We start from the raw sequence: 23350 nt of genomic DNA, 5'->3' as shown, positions 1-23350 counted from the left end.
TATATTATTTGATTTTGCCATTCGAGTCGCGATTGGTCTTAAAGACCCATTTACACCCAACTCGTTTAGATCCTTTCGGCAATTCGACAAGATCTCATACTTTGTTTTGTTCCATAGATTTTAACTCATCTTTCATGGCATCTAACCACTTATCAGACTCATTACTTTTTATAGCTTGTGAAAAGAAAACTGGATCTTTATTAATTCCTATGTCAAAATCTAACTTTTGCAAGTAAACCACGTAATCATTAGCAAATGCCAATCTCCTTTCTCTTTGAGATATTCTTAATGGCATTTATTGTGGTTTACCTTCATTAGCTCTTTGTGGGTTAGCTTATTCAGGATGTGTTTCATCATTATGTTGTGTAGCATTGTTAGGTCCTTCAACAACTGCTGGAACAACATGTGGTGCAGGAGTGGATATTAGAACTTTAATAGACACATGAAAATCAACTTTATTTTCTTGTATATCCAGATCCTGTCTCTCAATACTCCCACTAAATTCACCATTCGCAAGGAATCTTGCATTACCAATTTCTGCAATTCTTGGACTATGATTTGGAACATAAAACCTATATCCTTTAGATTTATCTGGATAACTAATAAAGTATCCACTTATCGTTCGAGAATCTAATTTCTTTTTATGTGGATTATAAATTCTTGCTTTCGCTCAACAACCCCAAACATGCAGGTGCCTTAAACTAGGTTTCCTTTCAGTCTATAATTCATAAGGTGTTTTTGAGACTACTTTACTAGGAATCCTATTTAACAAGTATATAGCAGTTTTAAGTGTATATATCCACAAAGATATAGGTAAAGAAGATTTACTCATCAAACTCCTAACCATATTCATTAAAGTCTGATTTTAACTTTCCGCCACCTCATTTTATTAAGGAGTACTTAGCATAGTATATTGTGCACATATGTCATAACTTTCTAAGAACTTTACAAATAGACCATGACATTGTCCAATTTCAGTGTGTTTTCCATAGTATTCACTACCTCTATCTAACCTTACTATTTTTACTTTTCTATCTAATTGCCTCTCAACCTCATTTATGTATACTTTAAGTGCATTTATTGATTGAGATTTTTCATTAAGCAAATAAATATGTTCATAACATAAAAAATTATCAATAAAGGTAATAAAATATTTTTCTCCACCAAAAGATGGAGCATCAAAAGGCCTACATATATCAGTGAATATAATTTCAAGAAGCTTCCTGCTTCTTGTGGCTTCTTTCTTATTGTGTTTGATTTGCTTTCTCTTAATGCAATCCACACACATCAAGATCAATAATATCTAAACTCGGTAGAATCCCATTCTTTATTGACCTTTCTAATCTTTCTTTGGATATGTGACCCAAACGCTTATACCACAAGAAACAGAATTCTCATTCAGTCTACTAGGCTTAATTCCAATATTGCTAAAAGTGATAAGCAATGATTCAGCAAAATTATCACCAAGTTTCAGTATATATAGATCATCAGTAAGAATTCCAAAAACAATAATGGAATTATCATTATTATTAAATAAACTGAAACATCCATGCCCAAACTTAACATTGAACCCAAATTTATTAAGTTTTGAAACAAAATTGACATTCCTAGAAATTGAAAGCATATAGAAGGTTTTTAATAAGTCTAGTTGATAGCCATTGTCTTAGACCAAACGATAAGTCTCTATGCCTTTAATTGGAGCCTTCATATGGTTCCCCATAAATAGGAAGTCTTAGTTGGGTTTTCGGTTTGGACCATAAAGAATTCTTTCATCACATTGGAGACATAAATAGTAGCATCAAAATCAAGCGACCAAGTATTATTATGAACTTCAAATAAGTTTGATTTGAAACATACATAAGTATAAAGATTACCTTTCTTTTCAAATCTAACTTTATTTTTTAGGCAATCTTTTTGATAGTGTCATACTACCATTTATTCATTTCCTTAGCTTAAGTAACATTTGAAGATCCTTTCTTTTTATTTTTAGACTTGTAAGCTTTAACTTAAGTCCCTTATTAGCTTCTTGACCCACAATGTTGACAGAATGAGTCCCTTGATTTTTCAACCTTATTTCCTCCTAAACTAGTTTATTGGCCAATTCATTACCATTCTACTTATCCTCAATAGTGTTATAGTTAATTTGAAATGGCCCATATTCAAGAGGTAATGAATTCATAATGAACTACACCAAGAGGGAATCATCAACCGTCATCCTTAAAGTCTTTAGCCTTGCTGCAATATCACTCATTTCAATAATGTGCTTTTGCATACTCTTTGATCTATCATACTTTATGGTCATAAGTTATGCCATTAGAGTACCAGTGAGTGATTTAGCTTCAGAATAGAACATGTCTTTCATAAGTTTAAGGTATTCTTTTGCATTTTCAGTTTGTGAAATTGTAGTCTTAATGTCATTGACAATAGTCATTCGCAAAAACATAAGGCTCAATTTGTTTACCAATTTCTATTGCTTATGATATAACTTCTCTTCTTCACTACTTGTATCCATAATTGTAGCGAGTTAACTTTCCAATAATGCGAAGTCAAGGTCCATGACACCTAAATGGAACTTGACTTGCTCACACTATTCAAAGAAGTTCAACCCATTAAAACAATAACATATTAAGCTTGCGAATGAATAGAAAAGCTGCAATATTATATTTATATGCTCAAAATAGATTCAAATAACTTTAATAATTAGAGTATATTATAGTTCTCCTTTGGATAGATACTATAATATACTATCCTAAATTAAATGCCTTTAAACTTGATTGGACAATAATTAACTTACATCAAATATACATGTTGTCTTTGGACATCTAATATATATTTGATAAAATATTATTGTCATCATAATTTTCACTACCATAGAATAATTGATTTATATTTGGGTAAAATCCTTAAGTTCTTATGACTAATGGGTATCAATTAATCCATTTTTCATCATAGGCATCTATTAGTATGGATAATTGATAATTTTTATATGCATGTAAACATTATTCATAGTTCGGCCACTTTGGTGACTAACAAACTATTATTTTTATTTTATTTTAATTTGACTACTTTGGTGACTAGCAAATTAAAACAAATATCATAAGGCATGCATATAAATTATGTATCTTAATAAACCTAATATTTATTCATTTATTAGGTTTAATTACAAATCTTAATTAGATTTGGTAGAAAATATATATTTTTTTCTTTTAATTTCTTTTTTTTGAGAAAATATGATCTCAAACTTAAATATATTTATAACACGATTTGTCATCGTGTCAATAATCCTCATGCCCAAAACTTAATTGGGTCAAATTTTAATAATATTATTATTATAATTATTTTAATCATTAACATTAATCATAAAACTTTCACGATCTACACTTTAATTCTACCCATATCTAATAACAAGTATGAACTTTAATATTATGTTCATCATCATAAATTTGATGGAGAAATTTAATTGTTCAAAACCTAAGGCTCTGATACCACATGTAAAATAAATCGTAATAGATCATAACAATCATAAACATAATATGAATCATAAACGCAAAATTCAACTATCACCCTAATAATAGATCTTAAACTTATAAATTCTCACAGATCTAGAAAGCGTATATAATGCATAGTTTTACTTGAGTCATGACAGTAATTGAGAAAGACCCTTTGATTCAACAAACTGATTTCTCTCTTTTGATCTTTATTGATTCACACATAAGAAATTAGCGATTGAAGACTTTTTTGAGATAAGCCTATTATCTCTGACTTTATGAAAAAGAATGTGCGTGACCTTATGGGTAGAGAGAGGACCAGCTCATATATACATATCCAAGACTTAATCTAATACGTCCATCAAGTATCCTTATACAATTAGAATTATGATTTACTTTAATTAGAGTAATCCTTGTACAATTAGGATTTGTATTAATTAAAATAAATATTAATTAATATTGAGCCACATTAAAAAAATTAATTTTGATTCATATGTAATATTAATTAATGGATAAAATCTTATATTTAGAAGAATGATAATAAAGGGAAGAGTTGGCATTCCCTCATTGGTTTATGACCACAGTTGAAAACCACTATTCTACTAATAATTTTTGGGTTGATAAGTTCTGGGCACATATAGACGAATATAAATATTTTCCTTTTTTTTTTTTAATTAACTTTGGCATCGAAAGAGATGCCTTGGACGGTTGGTTTTTTAACACCAAATTGCGTAGAAAAAACAACATTTACAAAGAAAGAAAAATAAAAAGAAGGAAAGGAATATTTTTATGGTTGAGGAGAATTACTTGTGTTTTTTTAATTTGGTTCAATAACTGATTAATAATTTAATATTGATGAAAATGAAACTTGAAATCTATTAATAATGCTATCATTTTACTATTAAATTATTTAATTAATGCCATATTGAAGCGAGCGTGGGACTAAAAAAAAAAAAAATTGGAGTACTAAAAGTACGAAGGGCGATTTAAAATGGAATAAAATATATTGCATAATATGATAACAAACATCAAAATTGTCGAGTGGAGGTTGTAGATTTGCCATTAAGGCATAAACCAACCAATCAAACGGAAAAAAGAAACTCGGTCAATTCAAGTTTCCACTGCCAAACCGAGTGGAACATTTCCACTTTCCAGTGTGTTTTTGATTGTCAGCTGAGAGTTGACCACCCACTACCACGACCACTGGCCCACACATATAAGCGTTTTAAAAAGAATTATATTTTCGCATATTTTAATAATTGAATTGAAATTGAAATTTATATTTTGATGGTTGATCATATGAAGAAAGTGGGATATTTGATTTATATTGCTGGCTTTATTTCTTTTATTTTTATTTTAATAATGGGATATCCAAATATTAATCTCCATAGCTACAGCCCTTTGTTAAAGTCCTCATCTTCGTGGAGGCGATTAAAGAAGCCAACGAATTGTCTCTTATGCTACATAACCTCTTCTTTACAAGTGCTTTCCTCCTGTGCTTCCGTTTGCTTTCCATTTTCCAAGCTCACCCTTCTCTCTCTCCTTCTTCCATTATATATATGAATGGATTTTCCAATACCCATTGCCTTAAAAGCAAAAAGCTAAGACCAACCCAGAGAGAGATTACGTAGATATTTATATTCAATACTTATCTCATTAAAGACGAAGATATTGCCTTTAAGTGTCCATTACTTGTTTTTTTATGTTTGAAACCCACAAAGGAAAACCAATGGCTTGGAGTTTCAGAGATAGGAAGATAAACCCTTGGTTGTTGAGGCTTCTGCTACTATTCATTTTGGCTGTTTATAAAACGACGGCGTATGGAGAGATCAGAACGCAGCACCAGCAGCAAGAACAACAGCAGGACCAGCGACAGCGTCACAGAAACGCCTATGCAACGATGATGTACATGGGGACTCCAAGGGACTACGAGTTCTACGTAGCTATACGTGTCATGATCAGATCCCTTGCTAGACTCCACGTGGACGCTGATCTCGTCGTCATTGCCGCCGTCGACGTCCCCCTCCGTTGGGTTCATGCCCTGTAAGTCTCTCTCTCTCCATCCCTTTTTTTGGTTGGTTGTTTGCTAATGTGCGCCCATGGACCGGCGTAGTATAGTGATGCTCGGGTTTTGCGCCTGGCGTTGATAGGGCTAGAATCAGGTACCGTCGACAGCATTAAATATAAAAGATAAATCGGCATATAATGCACCGCCCAGTTTTGTCCGAGGTCAAGCCAAGCCAAGCCTTGATTGGCGGACAGAGACTTGTCTAGGTTCTTATCGTGCTTCCAGAGTGAAAACGATAAGTAGCTTATGCCAACTCAAAACACTACATGAATGGCAATTAAAAAATTAAAATTTGTAGGGCTATCCATTATATTATTTCCTGCTAATAAAAATTTTAAAATGGGTTTTCCTTATTTATGAACATTTTTAAACTTAGATATCTCAAAAATCTCATAATAATAAGAAATAAGAGTCTTATCGAGTTGAATCACTAAAATAATCCCCATTCATTGGGAGGAAAAAGGAAGTCTTATTTGGTTTTAGTTAGGTCTAATAGTGTTCTTATTAGTTGACATCGTTTGCTTATTTGCGGAGATGATTCTTAAAAGAGAGCCATTATGCGTACTCGAATTTAGCATATTTTCCATTCATATGGCGTTCATTGTTAGATGAGGGGCTTTTCGATTGGTGAGTCCTTTTTAGTGTTGGGAAATTTAGGCAATGAACTTTATTTTTGTGGAATGCATTAGTCTTTAGTGGGTTCTTTAATCTTGATTTGGTGAATTTTTGAAAATGGCATTTTCCCAGGCGGAAGTGCAACCCAACTCGGCTCTAGTTATATATCCTCCAAGTAAAGTGAAGCAAATTGTAGTTATTTTAAGGGGAAAAAAATTTATAACCCATACATGTGAAAAAGAGATAATATTTCCTGGCTAGAAGAGAGAAAAGGTTTTTCTATTTTCTAGAAATGCATTTTTCCAAAACCATAAATGCATTGCAAAAACAGAGAAAGCGACAAATATAGCTTGAAGGTTAAAAGGGTATACGTACGAAAATAAAAGTTATCAATGAAAATTTTTCTTGCACACAGGGAAAGAAGGTAAAATTATGATGGCCACTCCTAAGCAAACCTAACAGCCAGTAGCCAGATAGTGGATTAATAGATTAGTGGTGACTATCCAGGGCAACTAAGGGTCAAAATCAAGAAGCTATTTGAGTAGTTGACTAATCGTTGAGAGAGACCATATGATCGACTACCACTTTCCAGTACCTACCTCCCTGTTAAGCAAATGTCAATTCTCTATCTTATTGTAAGTGTCAAATCTTCCACGTGCCAATCCCAGGAGACAGAGTATCTAAAGTAGTGAGCAGAAGTATAAATCTTTTCAGTAAGCAATACTGTTAATAAATCCAAAAAAAAAAATTGAATGTTAATTAATGATATTCTAGGCCATTGGCAGACTCATAAAGGATTGAAAGATCTCGATCGAGATTAAATATATATTTTCTTTCCTAAAGAAAAAGGTCTAAATTTTTAACTCGTGAATTCCATTTCCATGGTAAAATTAGATTATGGGATTTTTTTTTCCCTTGGAATAGCGATAACTGATAACTAACAAATTCTGCTTTCGTGATCTAGGGAACAGGAAGACGGAGCGAAGGTGATACGAGTTGAAAATGTGAATAATCCGTACAAGAACCAAGACAATTTTGACAGAAGATTTAAGTTAACGCTGAATAAACTCTATGCGTGGAGTCTGGTGGACTATGACAGAGTGGTTATGCTTGATGCCGATAACCTCTTCCTCCAAAACACTGACGAGTTGTTCCAATGTGGACAATTCTGTGCAGTCTTCATCAACCCCTGCATTTTCCATACTGGGCTCTTCGTGTTACAGGTAATTCCAATCTCTGATTCATAGTGGTTATATCTTCCATTTTTACATAACAGATAAGAGGTTTCTCTAGAAAACTTGTAACATTAGGAGATTGCTTTTGTTGCAGCCATCAACGGTGGTGTTTAAGGACATGCTTCATCAGTTGGATGTCGGACAAGATAACCCTGATGGTGCAGACCAGGGTTTTATTGGTGGCTACTTTCCGGACCTGCTTGACAAGCCGATGTTCTATCCTCCTCCTAATGGCACTAAACTTGAAGGATCTTACAGACTTCCTCTAGGCTACCAAATGGATGCCACTTATTATTGTGAGTAAACCAAGGATGTCTCTGCAAATTTTATGGGATTGAATTACTCTTATATGTGACTCTCAATAATTCTTGTGAATTCATCATTAAATTATGTTGCTGCACATTTAAATCAATGGCTATATTTGATCTAAATTATGTTACATTTTTGCTTGCTCCAGATCTCAGACTCCGGTGGAATGTACCCTGCGGGCCTAATAGCGTGATTACTTTCCCAGGTGCACCATGGTTGAAACCATGGTACTGGTGGTCATGGCCTGTTCTGCCACTAGGCCTTCAATGGCATGAACAACGCCGTCAAAATCTCGGGTAACCTAAAGCTCTTTCTTCAAGTATTGCCTCAGCTATAATAAAAAATTGTACAAGAACTGAAAGGTTGCAAAAACATTGGTAACACAAATTTCTTCTGCAGATACGGAGCAGAGATACCCATGGTATTTATTCAGACTCTATTATACCTAGGAATAATTGCCGTGACTCGCCTAGCTCGACCAAATCTCTCCAAGCTTTGCTACCGGCGAACAGACAAGAACATCTCCTTGGTACATGCTGGTTTGAAATTGCTAGCGATATGGTCAATCCTAGTAGCCTATGTACTCCCCTTCTTTATTATTCCTTGTACAATTCACCCAGTTGTAGGTTGGGCAGTATACTTGCTTGGCTCATTCGCGCTTTGCTCTGTAGCGATCAACACGTTTACGCTGCCATTGTTGCATGTCTTGACTCCATGGTTAGGGATGTTTGGAGCACTTCTGGTCATGGCATGTCCTTGGTACCCTGATGGGGTTATAAGAGCTTTAGCAGTCTTCGGCTACGCTTTCTGCTGTGCACCTTTTGTCTGGGCATCATTAGTCAAGGTCATGACACTTGAAAGGGAGGTTTTCTTCCCAATATTGGGTGAATCTTCGCCGCCTTCTGGATTCAACAAATTGTATTAAGGGATAAATATATTATAAATTGAATTCAGGGCATCTTCTTGATGATTCTTTTGCAGATTTTAAAGGCGAACAATCACGAATATAGGGAAGTTTGATTTTACATAAAGCTTCCTTGGGTTGTGCATAGTTTCGAATTCAACATCTAGGCAAAAGAGGCCAGGGGTTTAGCAGCTACTTCAGAAAAGAATGCCTGTGTATTGGGCATACCATTATTTCATTGAATTTATAGCGTAGTCAAAGGAATCTATATTCCTAGAACGTTGCTTGCTTCTTAATTAGCTGGGATTATTTATGTTACCATTGGATCTGATTGAGGAGAATGTGAGAAGTGATCTTTTGTAATTTTGCAGATGCTTCGCAGTATACACATCAATATCATTCTTCTTTCTTTTCTCCGTTTTTCTCACATTGCAAATAGCGCATTAGATTGCCTTTGGTTGCAAGGATTGAATTGGATAAAAGATGACAAATCCTCCTTATTGCTTAACAGGGATTTTAGCTTCACTAAAAAAATGAGTAGATATATATATATATTTTCTAAAATTTTAAAATAATTTATTAAAATAATAATATTAGAATCAAATAAATTTATTAAATTATAAAAAAAATTAATATTAAATATTACAAAATCGTAAAAATTGAAATTAATATATTATTTACAGATGTAAAGTTTAAAATTAATTAATAATTTGAAAATATATATTTGCATGTTATGATTTAGTACTTTTTTATTAGAATTTATCAAAAATGTTATAGAATGAGTTTGTATGAAGTTTGGGTACATACCCATGCGGTATTGCCCATCATCGCAATGATTTATGAGAGGAACCCAAGGCTGTCACATCCACTCTGCAACTAAGGAGTAAAGGTCCCATTCTGAGATTCTGTCCTAAAATTTTACCTCACCTAAAAAAGCATATAAAAAAATTGAAGGAAAAGGTCCTTTTGGTCTTTGGTGGGTCCAAATTAACCTATAATTAATCCAATTATCAATGATTTATCATGACTGACTTTCTTGTTGTTCAGGGGCATTTTTGTCAAAAAAGGCGATCTATGTAAGAGTTTGTGTAAATTTTGTCCCAAGCCCTGATTCGGAAAAAAATAAAATAAAAAAAGTGTGTAGTCCTAACGTTCAAAAATTGGTTTTCAAAACAATTGGGACCCATTTAATTAGGACCGAGAGAGAGAGAGAGAGAGAGAGAGAGAGAGTCAGATAGATCACGAGCCGGCTATAGATAGCTGTAGAGCACAATACAAAATACCTTTTAACCATGCCCGGGCCATAATGTTGGTCTAGCACGCCTCCCTCCACCATCCACCGGGAAACCACCGCCACATCTTGGCCAGAGCCAATAGGTGACCGTTTTACAGGTTTTACAGATTAGAAGGAATGGATAAACCGATAAAGAAGTGGGTGCCCTCATGTTAGAATAACGTTTATTAATACTGTACGTTTTGCAGCTGTTAATCCCAAACTTCATTATTGAGGGCAACAACACAATATTCCTCCGGCTCTTCACATGCTTAATGCTTATAGAAGCTGACCAGGGTTTGGCAAAAACTGTTATAAATGTGGATTTCTATCAAGCTCATGAATGATAGCACTATATTAAAAAATAAAACATTTTAAAAGAATTCGTCTTTAAATAATTGCATGATGATCTTATAGTATTCATCATCCAAGTTTTAGTAGATGGTATCAGAGAACATGACACCTTGACTCGAACTTTAAATAGTTGGTGTATTTTTTTTTCCATTGCTAAATTATTACAGGCTTTCAGCAACAGAAATCAAATATCACAGATATTTGGCACATTGGAGGGTATCTCACTTAGTAGAATACGTCTATAAACTATGGAAGTAGAAACTATCCAAAATGACAAAGAATAGAGTTAGATTTAAGAGAGATATTACTCATACCCAGGAGGGTATCTCATAAAAGTAATGCAAAGCCAAAGAGCTACTGCCCCCACATGGAGAGACTGTGTGTATAATCCAGCCAAAACTATACCATAAAGCCTAGAGCCGTAATAAGCTACATGTCCCCTAAAAGCGAAGGAGAAAAATAAAATGACCGTTGGAAGAAGAACCTCTACAATCAAAACAATAATATATATTATAGAGATTGAGGTTATAAATGCATCCCACTTTCTCATTTTTTTTCCTGTACTTGACCTGCGTTTCTCTATAATTTTACATTCCTTTGAAGCTCTTCAAGAAAATCCCCAAGACATTCTGCTTTCTCTATACCATTCCATTCTCTGACTATTCATTACAATTTAATGGCATCTTTCAATTTTTTCAAGTTCTTCAATTTCTACTTTGTATTGACTTTGTTTTTATCGCATCAACCATTCTTAGTTACAAGCTCTATTTACAGGTACAGGCTCAACTCGGTCAACGCTACAGTCTCTAACAACTCCACCCAGCACCACCGCAAATGGGTAGGACCCGTCGGCCAGCGTGTGATCACTGTTGACGTTAATGGGTCTGGCGAGTTCCGGTCTGTACAAGCTGCTGTGGATTCTGTCAAGGAGAACAATACAGAAAATGTGCTGATTAAAATTAGCGCTGGATATTACATGTAATAATTTTCTCTAATCTACATAGTTTTCCTAACTGGTGGGTCAATTTGTAGACCCAGAAATTTCCAAAGTAATGAAAACTGTGGGCTTAGTGTCACGGAACAACAGTATTTAGTTATTATATTTTTTTTGTCTATTCCTTTGGGACGCAAGGAAGCCAAGCCAAGAAATAAATTAACAACTACTTTGAATGGTTTGCTGAGGTTATCTTGGTGGTGGTGGGTGCAGAGAGAAGGTGGTGGTGCCAGTGACGAAACCATACATAACATTTCAAGGTGCGGGGAGAGACGTGACGTTCATCGAATGGCATGATAGGGCAAGGGATCGTGGTCCCAACGGCCAGCAGCTGCGTACTTACAGAACTGCTTCTGTCACTGTTTTTGCCAGTTATTTCTCTGCTAGAAATATCAGCTTTAAGGTACGTAAAAAAGTGTAAGATTCTTCAAAACCCAAGATGGAAAAGTGAAGCTAAGCGCAAATTGAAAAGTACATTAATTTTAACGTAGCAGATTAATTTGATAGTTAATTTCGCGTAGAACACAGCACCAGCACCAATGCCAGGAATGCAAGGGTGGCAAGCGGCGGCATTTCGCATATCAGGGGACAAGGCATACTTTTCAGGGTGTGGATTCTACGGTGCACAAGACACTCTATGCGATGATGCAGGGAGGCATTACTTCAAGGAATGTTATATTGAGGGCTCTATAGACTTCATTTTTGGAAATGGCCGCTCCATGTACAAAGTAAGCAGCTAGGTCCTCTCTCACTTATCCCCTACCTAGTTTTCAATTTCAAGAAATATTACACAACAGCCACATGCATACATGATATAATAAAGACTACTAGTGCTCGTGATGCATCTTGAAATGGGCATGAGGACAACATATATTATCATTTAATAAAAGAAAAGGATCTTTCATTTTTGTGCTGTATTGGTTCTGTGACTCTGCATAGTTAAAATTGCAAGCAAGTAAACTTTTTCTTACGCACCAATTTTTCGGTGTCAGTGGCTGGCAACTTGCTTTGCTTAAAAGGAGAAAATGGAATTCGAATATCTTATTTGTTTAAATTAGAAAATGCACCTATTAGATAAAGCATGCGAATGCATGATAATTTATAATTATAAAAAGCCATCGGTAGCTAGATGTCCCACGGTTTTTAACCATGCATTATTTCGTGTATGATTAACGCTTAATTCACGATCAATATCAGCTTAATATGTAACAAGCAGTCAAATGCACATGCATCTGCATGCATGTGGGTGAATTAAACAACTGGTTTGAGAAATTTTATCAAAAGGAATTTTTATTTAGTGAAATCAATGTAAATATAATTATTTTATTATAGCAGTTAATTATGATGAGATTTGCATAAAATCACAATAATAAATAATTATAATAACATCATTATATATATATCAATTCATTATATAATTTTCTTTTTATGAATTTTTTTTATGAAAATTATTAATTTTTTTAATTTAATTTCTATTTTAACTCAGAACTCAAGAGGTTATAGTTTAAATATTGCTTAATTTCTTCATGCATGATTATGTTTTCTATAAAGTGTGATTTATTGCATTAATAAAGTGGTAGGTTGGGTCAAACTTTAGAAAGTTTGCCTCCTCCATTTTGAAATTCATGTATAACTTTTCTTTTTCTTCTCTAAAGTTTTTTTTTTTATAAATATATTAGAAAACAGATTATTTTCTCAAAAGAATCATTAGTAGGTTTTATTCAACTTTAGAGTACAGAGAGGGAGAATAATTATCCTCCAACATAGACCTACTTTTCATCTCCAAAATAGTAGAGATTTGAAAATTGCATTGCTCCTTAAGTTGACTTTAAAATTCAATAATTAAAAGAAAAGAAAATCACCCTCAACTTTTTTTTTTTAAAAATTATTATAAAATGTTAAAAAGGAGTATAATTTTTTTAATTATAAAACATATACTCGATTATTCAAAAATTACCGCAATGACATCTTCTTCCTTTATAAATGCCTTATCTGTTGGTGTTTCTCTCTTTGCTAGTTTTTGAAGATAAGAATTATAATATACTAATATTTGCTTTGTGAAAAACTAATTATCCATTGGAATCTCCCATTAGTCAAACAGTCAAAGTGTTCAAAGTAGTTGATTGTTGGTTGATTTGTACAGGACTGCGAGCTGCACTCGATAGCTACCAGATTTGGATCCATTGCGGCCCAAGATAGAAAGTCACCAGATGAGAAAACAGGCTTTGCTTTTATTCGCTGTAGGGTAACTGGCACTGGCCCATTATATGTGGGCCGGGCTATGGGCCAGTACTCGAGGATAGTCTACTCCTATACTTACTTTAGTGACTTGGTTGCACACGGTGGCTGGGATGATTGGGACCACGTCAGCAACAAAAACAAGTAAAAACCTACGACTTTTACTCTACACTAAACTCTTTTAATAATTGTTTTCCAATAAGGTGCTTAGCTCCACTTCAGTACAATAGATTGCTCGATAGTATTATTTCTCCTTGATAATAAGCATCAAAAGATGGATCCATTTTCATCTTTGATATTCTTGTTTGAAAACTTCAGGACCGTGTTCTTTGGGGTGTACAAATGCTGGGGGCCTGGGGCTGCAAAAGTTAGGGGTGTATCATGGGCAAGGGAGCTGGACTATGAAACGGCACATAAATTCCTAGCAAAGAGTTTTGTCAATGGGAGACACTGGATTGCACCATCTGACGCTTAGCCGGACAGATCCTCTTGAAAAATTCATTCGTTGATTCAATTGCAATAAAGCTTGTTGTTTCAGTCATTTGTTTGGATACTTGTATAAATTACTCACTGTTGTTTGATATCATACCAGCATACCTGCTCCTTTTTCTTTTCTTGCGAAAGAAACACACATATTTTGGAATAAGGTTTTCTTTAATTACAAGGAATCTAAACATTAGTTTTTTTTTTAATTTTTTATTTTTTTTATACAGTGTAAGCTGTTGGTTAGAGGAGGCTGTTCCATTTGAATTATGAACTTCGCCTTAATGAATCATGAGCCCCTCTCACAAATTTTAGTTCAGAGAGACACTCAAATCATATACAAGTTCAACATGAACCAACGCCCTTAAATTGAGCATTTCCTTCTACTGTCAGGGAATGAGAAAAATAAAAATAACCATAATTTAAGTGCGCTACTTTATCTTTCACAATACATTTCAGAAGGAAGAAAAATACCTATGGGACAATGGGACACCTGAAACGAGTACAGAAAATGAGAGGGAGGAATAGCCTCACATTATGCAACAATTTGACTGGGACTCGAGCATCTCTGGAGATCTGCAACAGAAACATATCGATCAGTTGCAGACACAATATTCTTGACATTATCACACTAATTGTACATAATTATCAATCTAACAATTTTCCTACAACATTGTAATCTTAGATGCTAAGCCCATGTCTAGCATCGAAGAGACAGACTATCTTAGCGAAAATACACCTTAAAACTTGCATCTGACACGCTCCCTTGAAGACAAGAACAGAAAACAGAACCCATTCCTTTGGCACTCAAGACAAGGCCCAAGGATGGTTAAAACTGAACCTTGCACCAAACTAAGTCGCATAACAACTTACAATCTTGCACATCATCCACTGCAAGTTTCAAGTGGTGTACTAGAAACAAACAATGGACTTCTGAACCTTAATAACATACAACAAATGCTAAAACTACTGCTTTCGGATTGTAACCTCATCATGACAGCTTGCCTCGATAAAATTACCATAAGATAGGACAAAAAATACTGATGTATATATATGTGCAAATATAGATGCCCAAAGCTGCATAAAGTGAAGCACTCACATTTGGCCAAGATTAGCGAAATCAATATCGGGAGCAAGCTCTTGCACAATATCATTTGGTGGTTGGCCACATTCTTGCATTCTCTGCATGAGGTCAACAATCTTGGTAAAGTTATTAGGTTCATTCTCATAAACTTGATTAAGGTGGGTGATGAGTTCATATTGATGAGAGTATCGCTCATAATCTTCTGTGGTCAAACTGGCTTTGTGTTCTTCTAGCCATTTTGGATATCTTTCTCCAATTTCCTTCATGGGTTCATGAAGAATCTCCTTAGACAAAAGTTGTTGCATCATGGTCTCTACAATAGATTCCATGTCCTATTAAAAAGGAACATAAGACATTTAAGATATTTCAATTCTGATAATGAACAAATGAATGCAAAAATTAACAAATGAAAAAGTATAAGAGCTATGAAACCTAATATTATGAATAAAAACATGAGGAAGCTCATGTTTATAATGAAAGTTACCAAACCGATCAGCGATGAAGGAACATCAATATATCGTTAATGTTATATTTAAATACTTTATACATGTATTTAAATATATAAAAATGAGTACACACATAGATATGTACATGTGCATACTCGCACCCGTCTACTGTATGTCCCCCTCGAAAAACAATCTAGGCTCCATCATTGAAACCAATCAAGTCAATTTAAATAAAACAAGCCAAATAAGGCTAAAAATTACTCAACAAAAATCATTTAACTTTGGTTTGGATGGTTGGTTTAGACCAAAAGTAAATTCCAAAGCTACATGACGATTTTCTCCAAAAGTTTATGTTGATAATTTCCACATTTTTAATATAAATAAAGCAAATAAAAGGATTTTGTGCTGATAACAGTCGCAAGGACATACTACATAGCATCAAAAAGTAATGCTATTAACTAGTTACAGTCCCACAACAGCAGGATCCTAGGAGTGAGGTTTCAGAGACAACCCTACACTTCAACATCTTTGCAGTAAGTGGCTATTTTAATACTCAAACATACACTCTTGTGATTGCAAGCCCCAAACTCTTACTATTGCACCCAGCAACAGCCCCTTGAAAATCAAGGACTGCATATTTCAAATTGAGTTGTACATGCATTTCTTTGATGAATTAAGGAGTTTATAACGGCGAGATCAAGATATTTAAGAATTAAATGTTGAGCAAGTTTCATCAAAGGACACTAAGATATTTTCATTGAAAATGCAATAAAGGAATAAGGCTCATAAAGATAATGATGCCAGTCAACATCATTTTATATCACTTGAATCCCTAGGGTTCTCTGAGAGACTTCAGTTCTACAAAGTTTATGCTTCTACAATGTATATCCTTTTCCATATGGTCAATAAACACCAAAACATGCAGCGACTAAGTATTTCCACAACCAACTCGAAAAAAGTAATTTACTATAGGCTTCTGACAAAAACATATACTTCAGTAGAGACCTCAGAAAAAAAATTGCAGCACAATCAAGCAAACCAATTGTCAGTGACAATTGATTGCTGTCTTCTACTTTAAATGATAAAAGCCCAATAAAAGAAATTACTTTGAAATGAGGAAGGAAGGAAAGAAGAAATAAGAAAAGCAATTGCCAAATTCAATGACAAAAGCAATATACTTAGGGCCTGTTTGGTTTAACTGTTGAATATAGCTTATAGCTGTTACTGTTAGCTGGTAGCTGATGATAGTTAATTTTGTTAAGTGTTTGGCAAAACTATATTTAGCTGTTACTATTGATATGTGAAATGACTAATAAGTCTATATATTATATAATTTATTTTATTATTGAAATAAATATAAAATTATAAATTTATTATATTTTATTATTTATTTTATTATTAAATTAAATATACAATTATTAAATTAATATATTATATCACTTATTATATTATTAAAATAAATATATAATTATTAATCTATTATATTATACTATTTATTTTATTATTGAAATAAGAAAATAATTAAATTTTTAAAAAAAATAATTAAATAATTTTAAAAATATAGATAAAATAATAAAATAATTATTATTGTTGATAAAGAAAAAACTTATAATTAATTTTAAGTTTTTATATATAAATAAATATTTTATATTTTATGTTATTAATAAAAAATATTTTAACTAAATTGAAATATGTTAATTAAAATGTTCAAATTATAAATGAAAAATATAAAAGTATTAATAATATTAATTTTTTAGTTAAATAAAAAATGATAATATAATCAAAATAAAAAATCAAATCAAATCAAATCAGCTATCAGTTAGCTCTAAGAATAGAGCCGATTCAACTGCAACTGCAACACTGATGGATACCATACCCATCTTTATTTTTTTAAACTTAACACTCTAATTCCACCTATTTAAGTGTCTATCAGCTATCAGCTGCAACTATCAGTTGAACCAAACAGCCTCTTAAACTCTATTTCTTCAAATAAGAGGACATCCAGATTGCCTGGAAATGCTTTACAGTGGATGAGTAGGTGATATGGAAATCATCAAATACCCACTCTGAATCTAAATCTAATGAAACAAAATCTGCAGCACAATATGCCAAAATTAAGCATTAAGATATCCCAACTACAATAGAAAATTCGAAACCAGAAATAAAGAGGAAATTGAGATAATCAAAAAGCCTGCCTCAATTTTAAATTTGATGCCCTAAATTTACAAACAATACACCACAAACCAAGAACAACCATATCCCAATCCTAGATGTGACTACAACTAGAAACCCAATTCAAATAATCCAAACCCATTCAACTCAACCGAAAAAGGAGAGGGTAGAGAAACAACAAATTTACCTGAGAGCCAGCAAGCTCCTCAAATTGCTTAACCCAATCTTCCATCATTGCATCCTTACTAAAATCTTCTGGTTTCGGACCAGTGACGGACTCCAATCCCTTAACAGCCTCCCTAGTCTGCTCCCTAAGCTGATCAAGCGCCTCTGCAACATGGGACTCCTTTGTAACCTTTTGCTTTCCCTTTTTCTTGCTTTTCAAGTCAGGTAATCCCATACCCAACCCTTGAACCCCCGTTGGAAGTGAAGGAAATGATTCTTGTCTCTTGCTCTCCTTATTACCACCCCCTTCTCCACTCCTACAATCAAGAAACAGCTAAAATTAACACTAATACATCGCAAACAAGAAAAGGAGATATTTCGGCTGCAATTTTTAAAAATGCAGAGAAAACTAGAGCTTATACATGCGAGCGTTTGAAGAGAGACTGATGGCAATATGTTGTCTCCCTTCCTCCCAACCTTTTCTAATTCGCAAACGCAGACAATCCAATCTAATCACAAAACAAAAGCAGAAAAAGATTCTAAAAAGTAGAAAAATCCAAGAAAAAGAGAGACCTTTGAGAAGAAGGAGCTAGGTTAAGATCCTGGAAATCATCAAGAGCACCTGGAAATATTGAAAGGTAAAAAAATTCAGCAGAATTGTAAAGAGAAAATGAAGAAAATGGTTTTAGAGAGAGTTAGGCTTACTGTCAAGGAGTTCGTCTAAATCGTCGTGGTGGTCAGCCATGATTGGACCTATCTGTCTTCCTCTTTCTGAGCTCCGAAGAAGAAAAGGTATCCGAATACTTGGATTGAGAAAAGAAAGGGATTGAAGTGAGGAGCGATAGAGAGACAAGCCAAAATTTTGGCGACGTTAGAAGGCGGTGAAACCCAGGGAAAAACGATCCAATGATTCTGAATTCTGACTCGGTGAAGAGTAGTCTTTGACTCTTTCGGTTTAGCTTTGGATTGGGACCCAAACACTCCATATTTATTTTTCCCATTATTTTATTTTTATTTTTAGATTCTTGTCAGAATAAAATAATATTTTTATTATTTAATTACCTGACGGAATTTTTTCATGTGTCAATTGCAACTGCGTGATTATTTTCCCTCTTTGTTTTCATAAGGAGAGATAGAACATCTTACTCACTAAGAAATAGAGAACGTATTTAACAATTTTAATTAAAAAAATAATTAAATCAAGAAGATTTATAATATCAAGGAAAAAAATAATTAAATTGAGACTTCATATATTAATTAAAAAATATTAAAAATTAGTTTAAAATTAAATTTAATATATTTTAATTGTAAAATTTTTAAAATAACTAAATTAAAATATATTTTTTAAAAAAATATTTAATCTTAATTTCAAACAAAGTCTTAGGAAGTATTTAGCTTAATTCATAAAAATTAATTTATAAATACTTACTGTTTATAAGTTAATTTAAATTTATTAGTATTTAAAATTTTAAATAGTTAAATATTTAATTAAAGTACTTACAAATGATTAATGTATTTAGTAAAATAATTTATAAATATATTTATTATTAAAATAATTAAAAATAATATAAATAAAATTTTAAAAAATAAATAAAAATAATATAATAAAATACTTGATAAATTAACTTATAAGTATCGAAATAAAAAGTTAAGTTATTTAACTTATTATTTTAACTTATAAATTTAATTTATAAACTCAAAAATTATTATAAATAAATAAATTAATCTGTATTTAATACTTATAAGCCAATTTAACTATTTTATAAGTTAAGACAAACAATTCCCACTGCCTTTTTTTTAATGTTTGTGATCTCATTAAGTCATAATCTCATCTTGGCCACGCTAAAAATCCATTTTCTTACAACATTTAAAAAAAAAAAGTTCAATACTTTATGTTTTTATTTATTAATGCCATATTTATTCTTAAAAAAAACACTATATTTATACGTTGTATTGAGAAAAACTAGCAGAATAACTGTGTTATGCATGGTAATATATATATATTATTTTTCAATTAAAAGGATTTTAATATTACTATTTAAAATATTAAAATTTTAAAATATTAACAATAAATTTTAATTAAATAACTTAACAATTACTCTCAAATCAATGAATTTAATAGTCATAAATTATTCTTCATAATAATAATAATATCAATAATAAAATCATTTTAAAATAATAAAAATAAAATAAAACTAAAGTAAATTATAATTTATTAAATACATAAAAGGAAAATAAAAACTTTTAAATATTAATTTTTATTCAAAATAAATATGAGTCTTGATTTTACTGCAATTTTAAATTAAAAAATAGGAATATAATAATATGTGATAATTATATTTAATAATTATATTACATCTGTTTAAAAAATATAAAAAATATTTAAATTGACTTTTCTCTTTTAAAAAATTAAAAATTAATAAATAGATACTACCTTTAATAATTCGACATGTTTAAAAAAAATTAATCATTAATTTATCACAAAAATTCAAATATGTTTGATTATAATTTAGAGCATATATTTTAAAGAAAATTAAATTTTTAGTTGTAGTAATAATTGGATAATCATTATAATATTAGTTAAATTTTAAAATTAAATGTCTTAAATTGTCAAATTATTAGCAATTAAATACTAAATTTAATTACAGTAAATATGTTCAAAAATATTTCACTTTCCTTTAAAGTAATTGTCAGTAATTTTTTAAATTAAAGAGTAGAAAATTTATAATGAATGACAATTATATTTAGTAATCAATACTTTTTCTATTATTTAAATTTCGATTGTATAATAATTATATATTACAACTGTTTAATAAATATAGACAAATTATTATCAATGAATTTAATTAAAAATTACTACTTAAAATCATATATCTTCTTGAGTTTATTTTATAAACAATTAAATGGCATTATTTCTAATTAAATTAAGCTTTTCTAGATAATAATAATAATAATAATAATAATAATAATAATAATAATAATAATAATAGCCATTTATTATAATATTAAAATTTAATAATTATATAATTTGTAACTTATATATACATTATTAGAGAATTAATAATTTAATCATAATTTATAGAATTTGTATCATTAATTAATTTTTTTAAATAATAATAAAATAATATAACATAACACGATTAATATTAACTAAATTAATAATATTAATTGTTTATTAAAATACTATAAAAAACATCAAAAAATAATGAAAATTGAATATTAATATAAATTTATTATAACTATAAAAGTAAATTTTTATTTCATTTTATTTTTTCACAATTTATTTTATATAGCATTCAATATACAATTAAAAATATATCTTTATTAAATAAATACTAAAATAAGATAAATAAAAATAAAATAAAATAAAATAAAAGTAAATAAAAAATTATTAAATATATAAAAGAGAAAGAGAAAGAAAGTAAAGTATTTAACTCCATGTGACTACTTTCATATGATAATTTTAAATTATTTTATTAATATTAAAATATATATAATTCTTAAATTTTTATAACCAAATGAAATAATTAAAAATTTAAGAATTATTAAATAAAAAATTTATAAAATTATTAAAATATGTCTAATATTTTTAATTAATTAACCATAAAAATTGTGATAATAATGGTAATAGTAAAAATAATTAATGATAACAGTAATAGTAACAATTAATTATATATATATATATATATATAAAATAAAGAGTAGTTTCTACATGTTTGTAATAATAATAATAATAATAATAGCTACTTATTACAATATTAAAGTAATAACTAAGTAAATAGTTTGTAATTTATATATGTATAATTAGGGAATTAATAACTTAATCATAATTTTAAAAAATTATATCATTAATTAATTTTTCTAAATAATAATAAAACAATATAACATAACTAATACTAACCAAAGTAATAATATTAATTATTTATTAATATACAATAAAAAATATAAAAAAATATAAATTAAATATTGATATAAATTTCCTATTTACCAAAACAATGAAATTAAATTTTTATTTCATTTCATTTTTTCATAACTATATATATATATCTTAATCACTAAGAATCTTGTCCTAATTTAGAGTATATATTTTAAAGAAAATTAAATTTAATTAAAACTATTTAGAAAATATAAATAAAATTTAATGTTGGCCTTTCATTTTTTTAAATTAAATATTAATTACTTTAAAATTTCAATCATTAATTTCTCACAATAATTCAAATATCCCATAATTCCTATTTTAATTTAAAGTATATATTTTAAAAGAAATTAAACTTAATTAAAATTTTTGTCATTAATTTCTACAAAAAATTTAAATATCTCCTTATTCTTAGTTCTAATTTTAAACAGATATTTTAAAGAAAATTAAACTTAATTATAGTAATTAATAATTTTTTATTATTTAAATTTGTAATATTATATTAATTAAGAATTATATTTAGAAAATTAGATTATATAATAATTATATATTAGAACTATTTAGGAAATATAGATAAAATTTAATTTTGATTTTTTTTAAATAACCTTTAATAATTATATATTTTTTAGAAAATTTAATTATTAATTTCTCACAAATATTCAAATATTATTGATTCTTGATTCTAATTTAGAACAGATATTTTAAAGAAAATTAAATTTAGTTAAAACTATTTAGGAAATATAAATAAGATTTAATGTTAACCTTTCATTTAAAAAAAATAAAAATATTTAAATTTAGAAGTTATATAATAATTATATATTTAAAAATAATTATAATAATTATAATATATATATATATATATTATTTTTCAATTGAAAGGATTTTAATATTACAATTTACTAAAATATTAGTAATAAATATTAGATAAATAAGTTAACAATTACTCTCAAATCAATGAATTTAATAGTCATAAGTTCTTTTTTTAATAGCCATAAATTATTTTTCATATATAATAATAATAATAATAATAATAATAATAATAATAATTAAAGTAAATTAAAATTTATTAAATGCATAAAAGGAATAAAAAAACTTTTAAATATTAATTTTTGTTCAAAGTAAATATAAGTCTTGATTTTACTGCAATTGACTTTTTAAATTAAAAATTATGAATATATTAACGTGTGATAATTATATTTAGTAATTATATTACATCTGTTTAAAAAATATAGAAAATACTTAAATTGATTTTTCTCTTTTAAAAAATTAAAAATTAGCGGATAGATATTACCTTTAATAATTCGACATATTTAAAAGAAATTAATTATTAATTTTTCATAAAAATTCAAATATACTTTATTGTAATTTGGAGCATATATTTTAAAAGAAATTAAACTTTTAGTTTTATAATAATTAGATAATCATTATAATATTAGTTAAATTTTAAAATTAAATGTCTTGAATTGTCAAATTATTAGTAATTAAATACTACAGTAAATGTATTCAAAAATATTTCACTTTCCTTTAAAGTAATTGTCATTAACTTTTTAAATGAAAAAGTATAAAATTTGTAATAAATGATAATTATATTTAGTAATCAATATTT

The 23350-nt window shown here is 29.8% G+C and overlaps 3 protein-coding genes across 4 annotated transcripts; 2 read left to right on the top strand and 1 right to left on the bottom strand.

Moving 5' to 3' along the window:
- Nucleotides 1-4899: 4899 nt before the first annotated feature.
- On the top strand, nucleotides 4900-9036 carry LOC110668675 (putative glucuronosyltransferase PGSIP8). Its single transcript, XM_021829995.2, has 5 exons — nucleotides 4900-5531; nucleotides 7136-7394; nucleotides 7501-7702; nucleotides 7864-8011; nucleotides 8115-9036. Exons 1-5 carry the CDS (start codon nucleotides 5191-5193, stop codon nucleotides 8638-8640), a joined length of 1476 nt encoding a protein of 491 aa, XP_021685687.2. The 5' UTR covers nucleotides 4900-5190; the 3' UTR covers nucleotides 8641-9036.
- Nucleotides 9037-10782: 1746 nt separating this feature from the next.
- Nucleotides 10783-14168, top strand: LOC110668750 (probable pectinesterase 68). The gene is made up of 5 exons (XM_021830119.2): nucleotides 10783-11224; nucleotides 11454-11643; nucleotides 11762-11968; nucleotides 13384-13622; nucleotides 13797-14168. Exons 1-5 carry the CDS (start codon nucleotides 10923-10925, stop codon nucleotides 13951-13953), a joined length of 1095 nt encoding a protein of 364 aa, XP_021685811.2. The 5' UTR covers nucleotides 10783-10922; the 3' UTR covers nucleotides 13954-14168.
- Nucleotides 14169-14222: 54 nt separating this feature from the next.
- On the bottom strand, nucleotides 14223-18749 carry LOC110668751 (peroxisome biogenesis protein 19-2). 2 transcript variants are annotated; one of them, XM_021830120.2, is made up of 5 exons: nucleotides 18534-18749; nucleotides 18402-18450; nucleotides 17851-18145; nucleotides 15061-15377; nucleotides 14223-14537 (listed from the first exon to the last, which is right to left on the bottom strand). In XM_021830120.2, exons 1-5 carry the CDS (start codon nucleotides 18571-18573, stop codon nucleotides 14492-14494), a joined length of 747 nt encoding a protein of 248 aa, XP_021685812.2. In that variant the 5' UTR covers nucleotides 18574-18749; the 3' UTR covers nucleotides 14223-14491. The 2 variants fall into 2 exon arrangements, with proteins under 2 accessions (XP_021685812.2, XP_057993577.1); XM_058137594.1 differs by lacking the exons at nucleotides 18402-18450; nucleotides 18534-18749 and adding an exon at nucleotides 18251-18269.
- Nucleotides 18750-23350: the final 4601 nt, after the last annotated feature.

The sequence above is a fragment of the Hevea brasiliensis genome, chromosome 16 (assembly GCF_030052815.1).
Source record: "Hevea brasiliensis isolate MT/VB/25A 57/8 chromosome 16, ASM3005281v1, whole genome shotgun sequence".
Classification (NCBI taxonomy): domain Eukaryota; kingdom Viridiplantae; phylum Streptophyta; class Magnoliopsida; order Malpighiales; family Euphorbiaceae; genus Hevea; species Hevea brasiliensis.
This window is presented reverse-complemented; position numbering and strand designations above follow the sequence as displayed.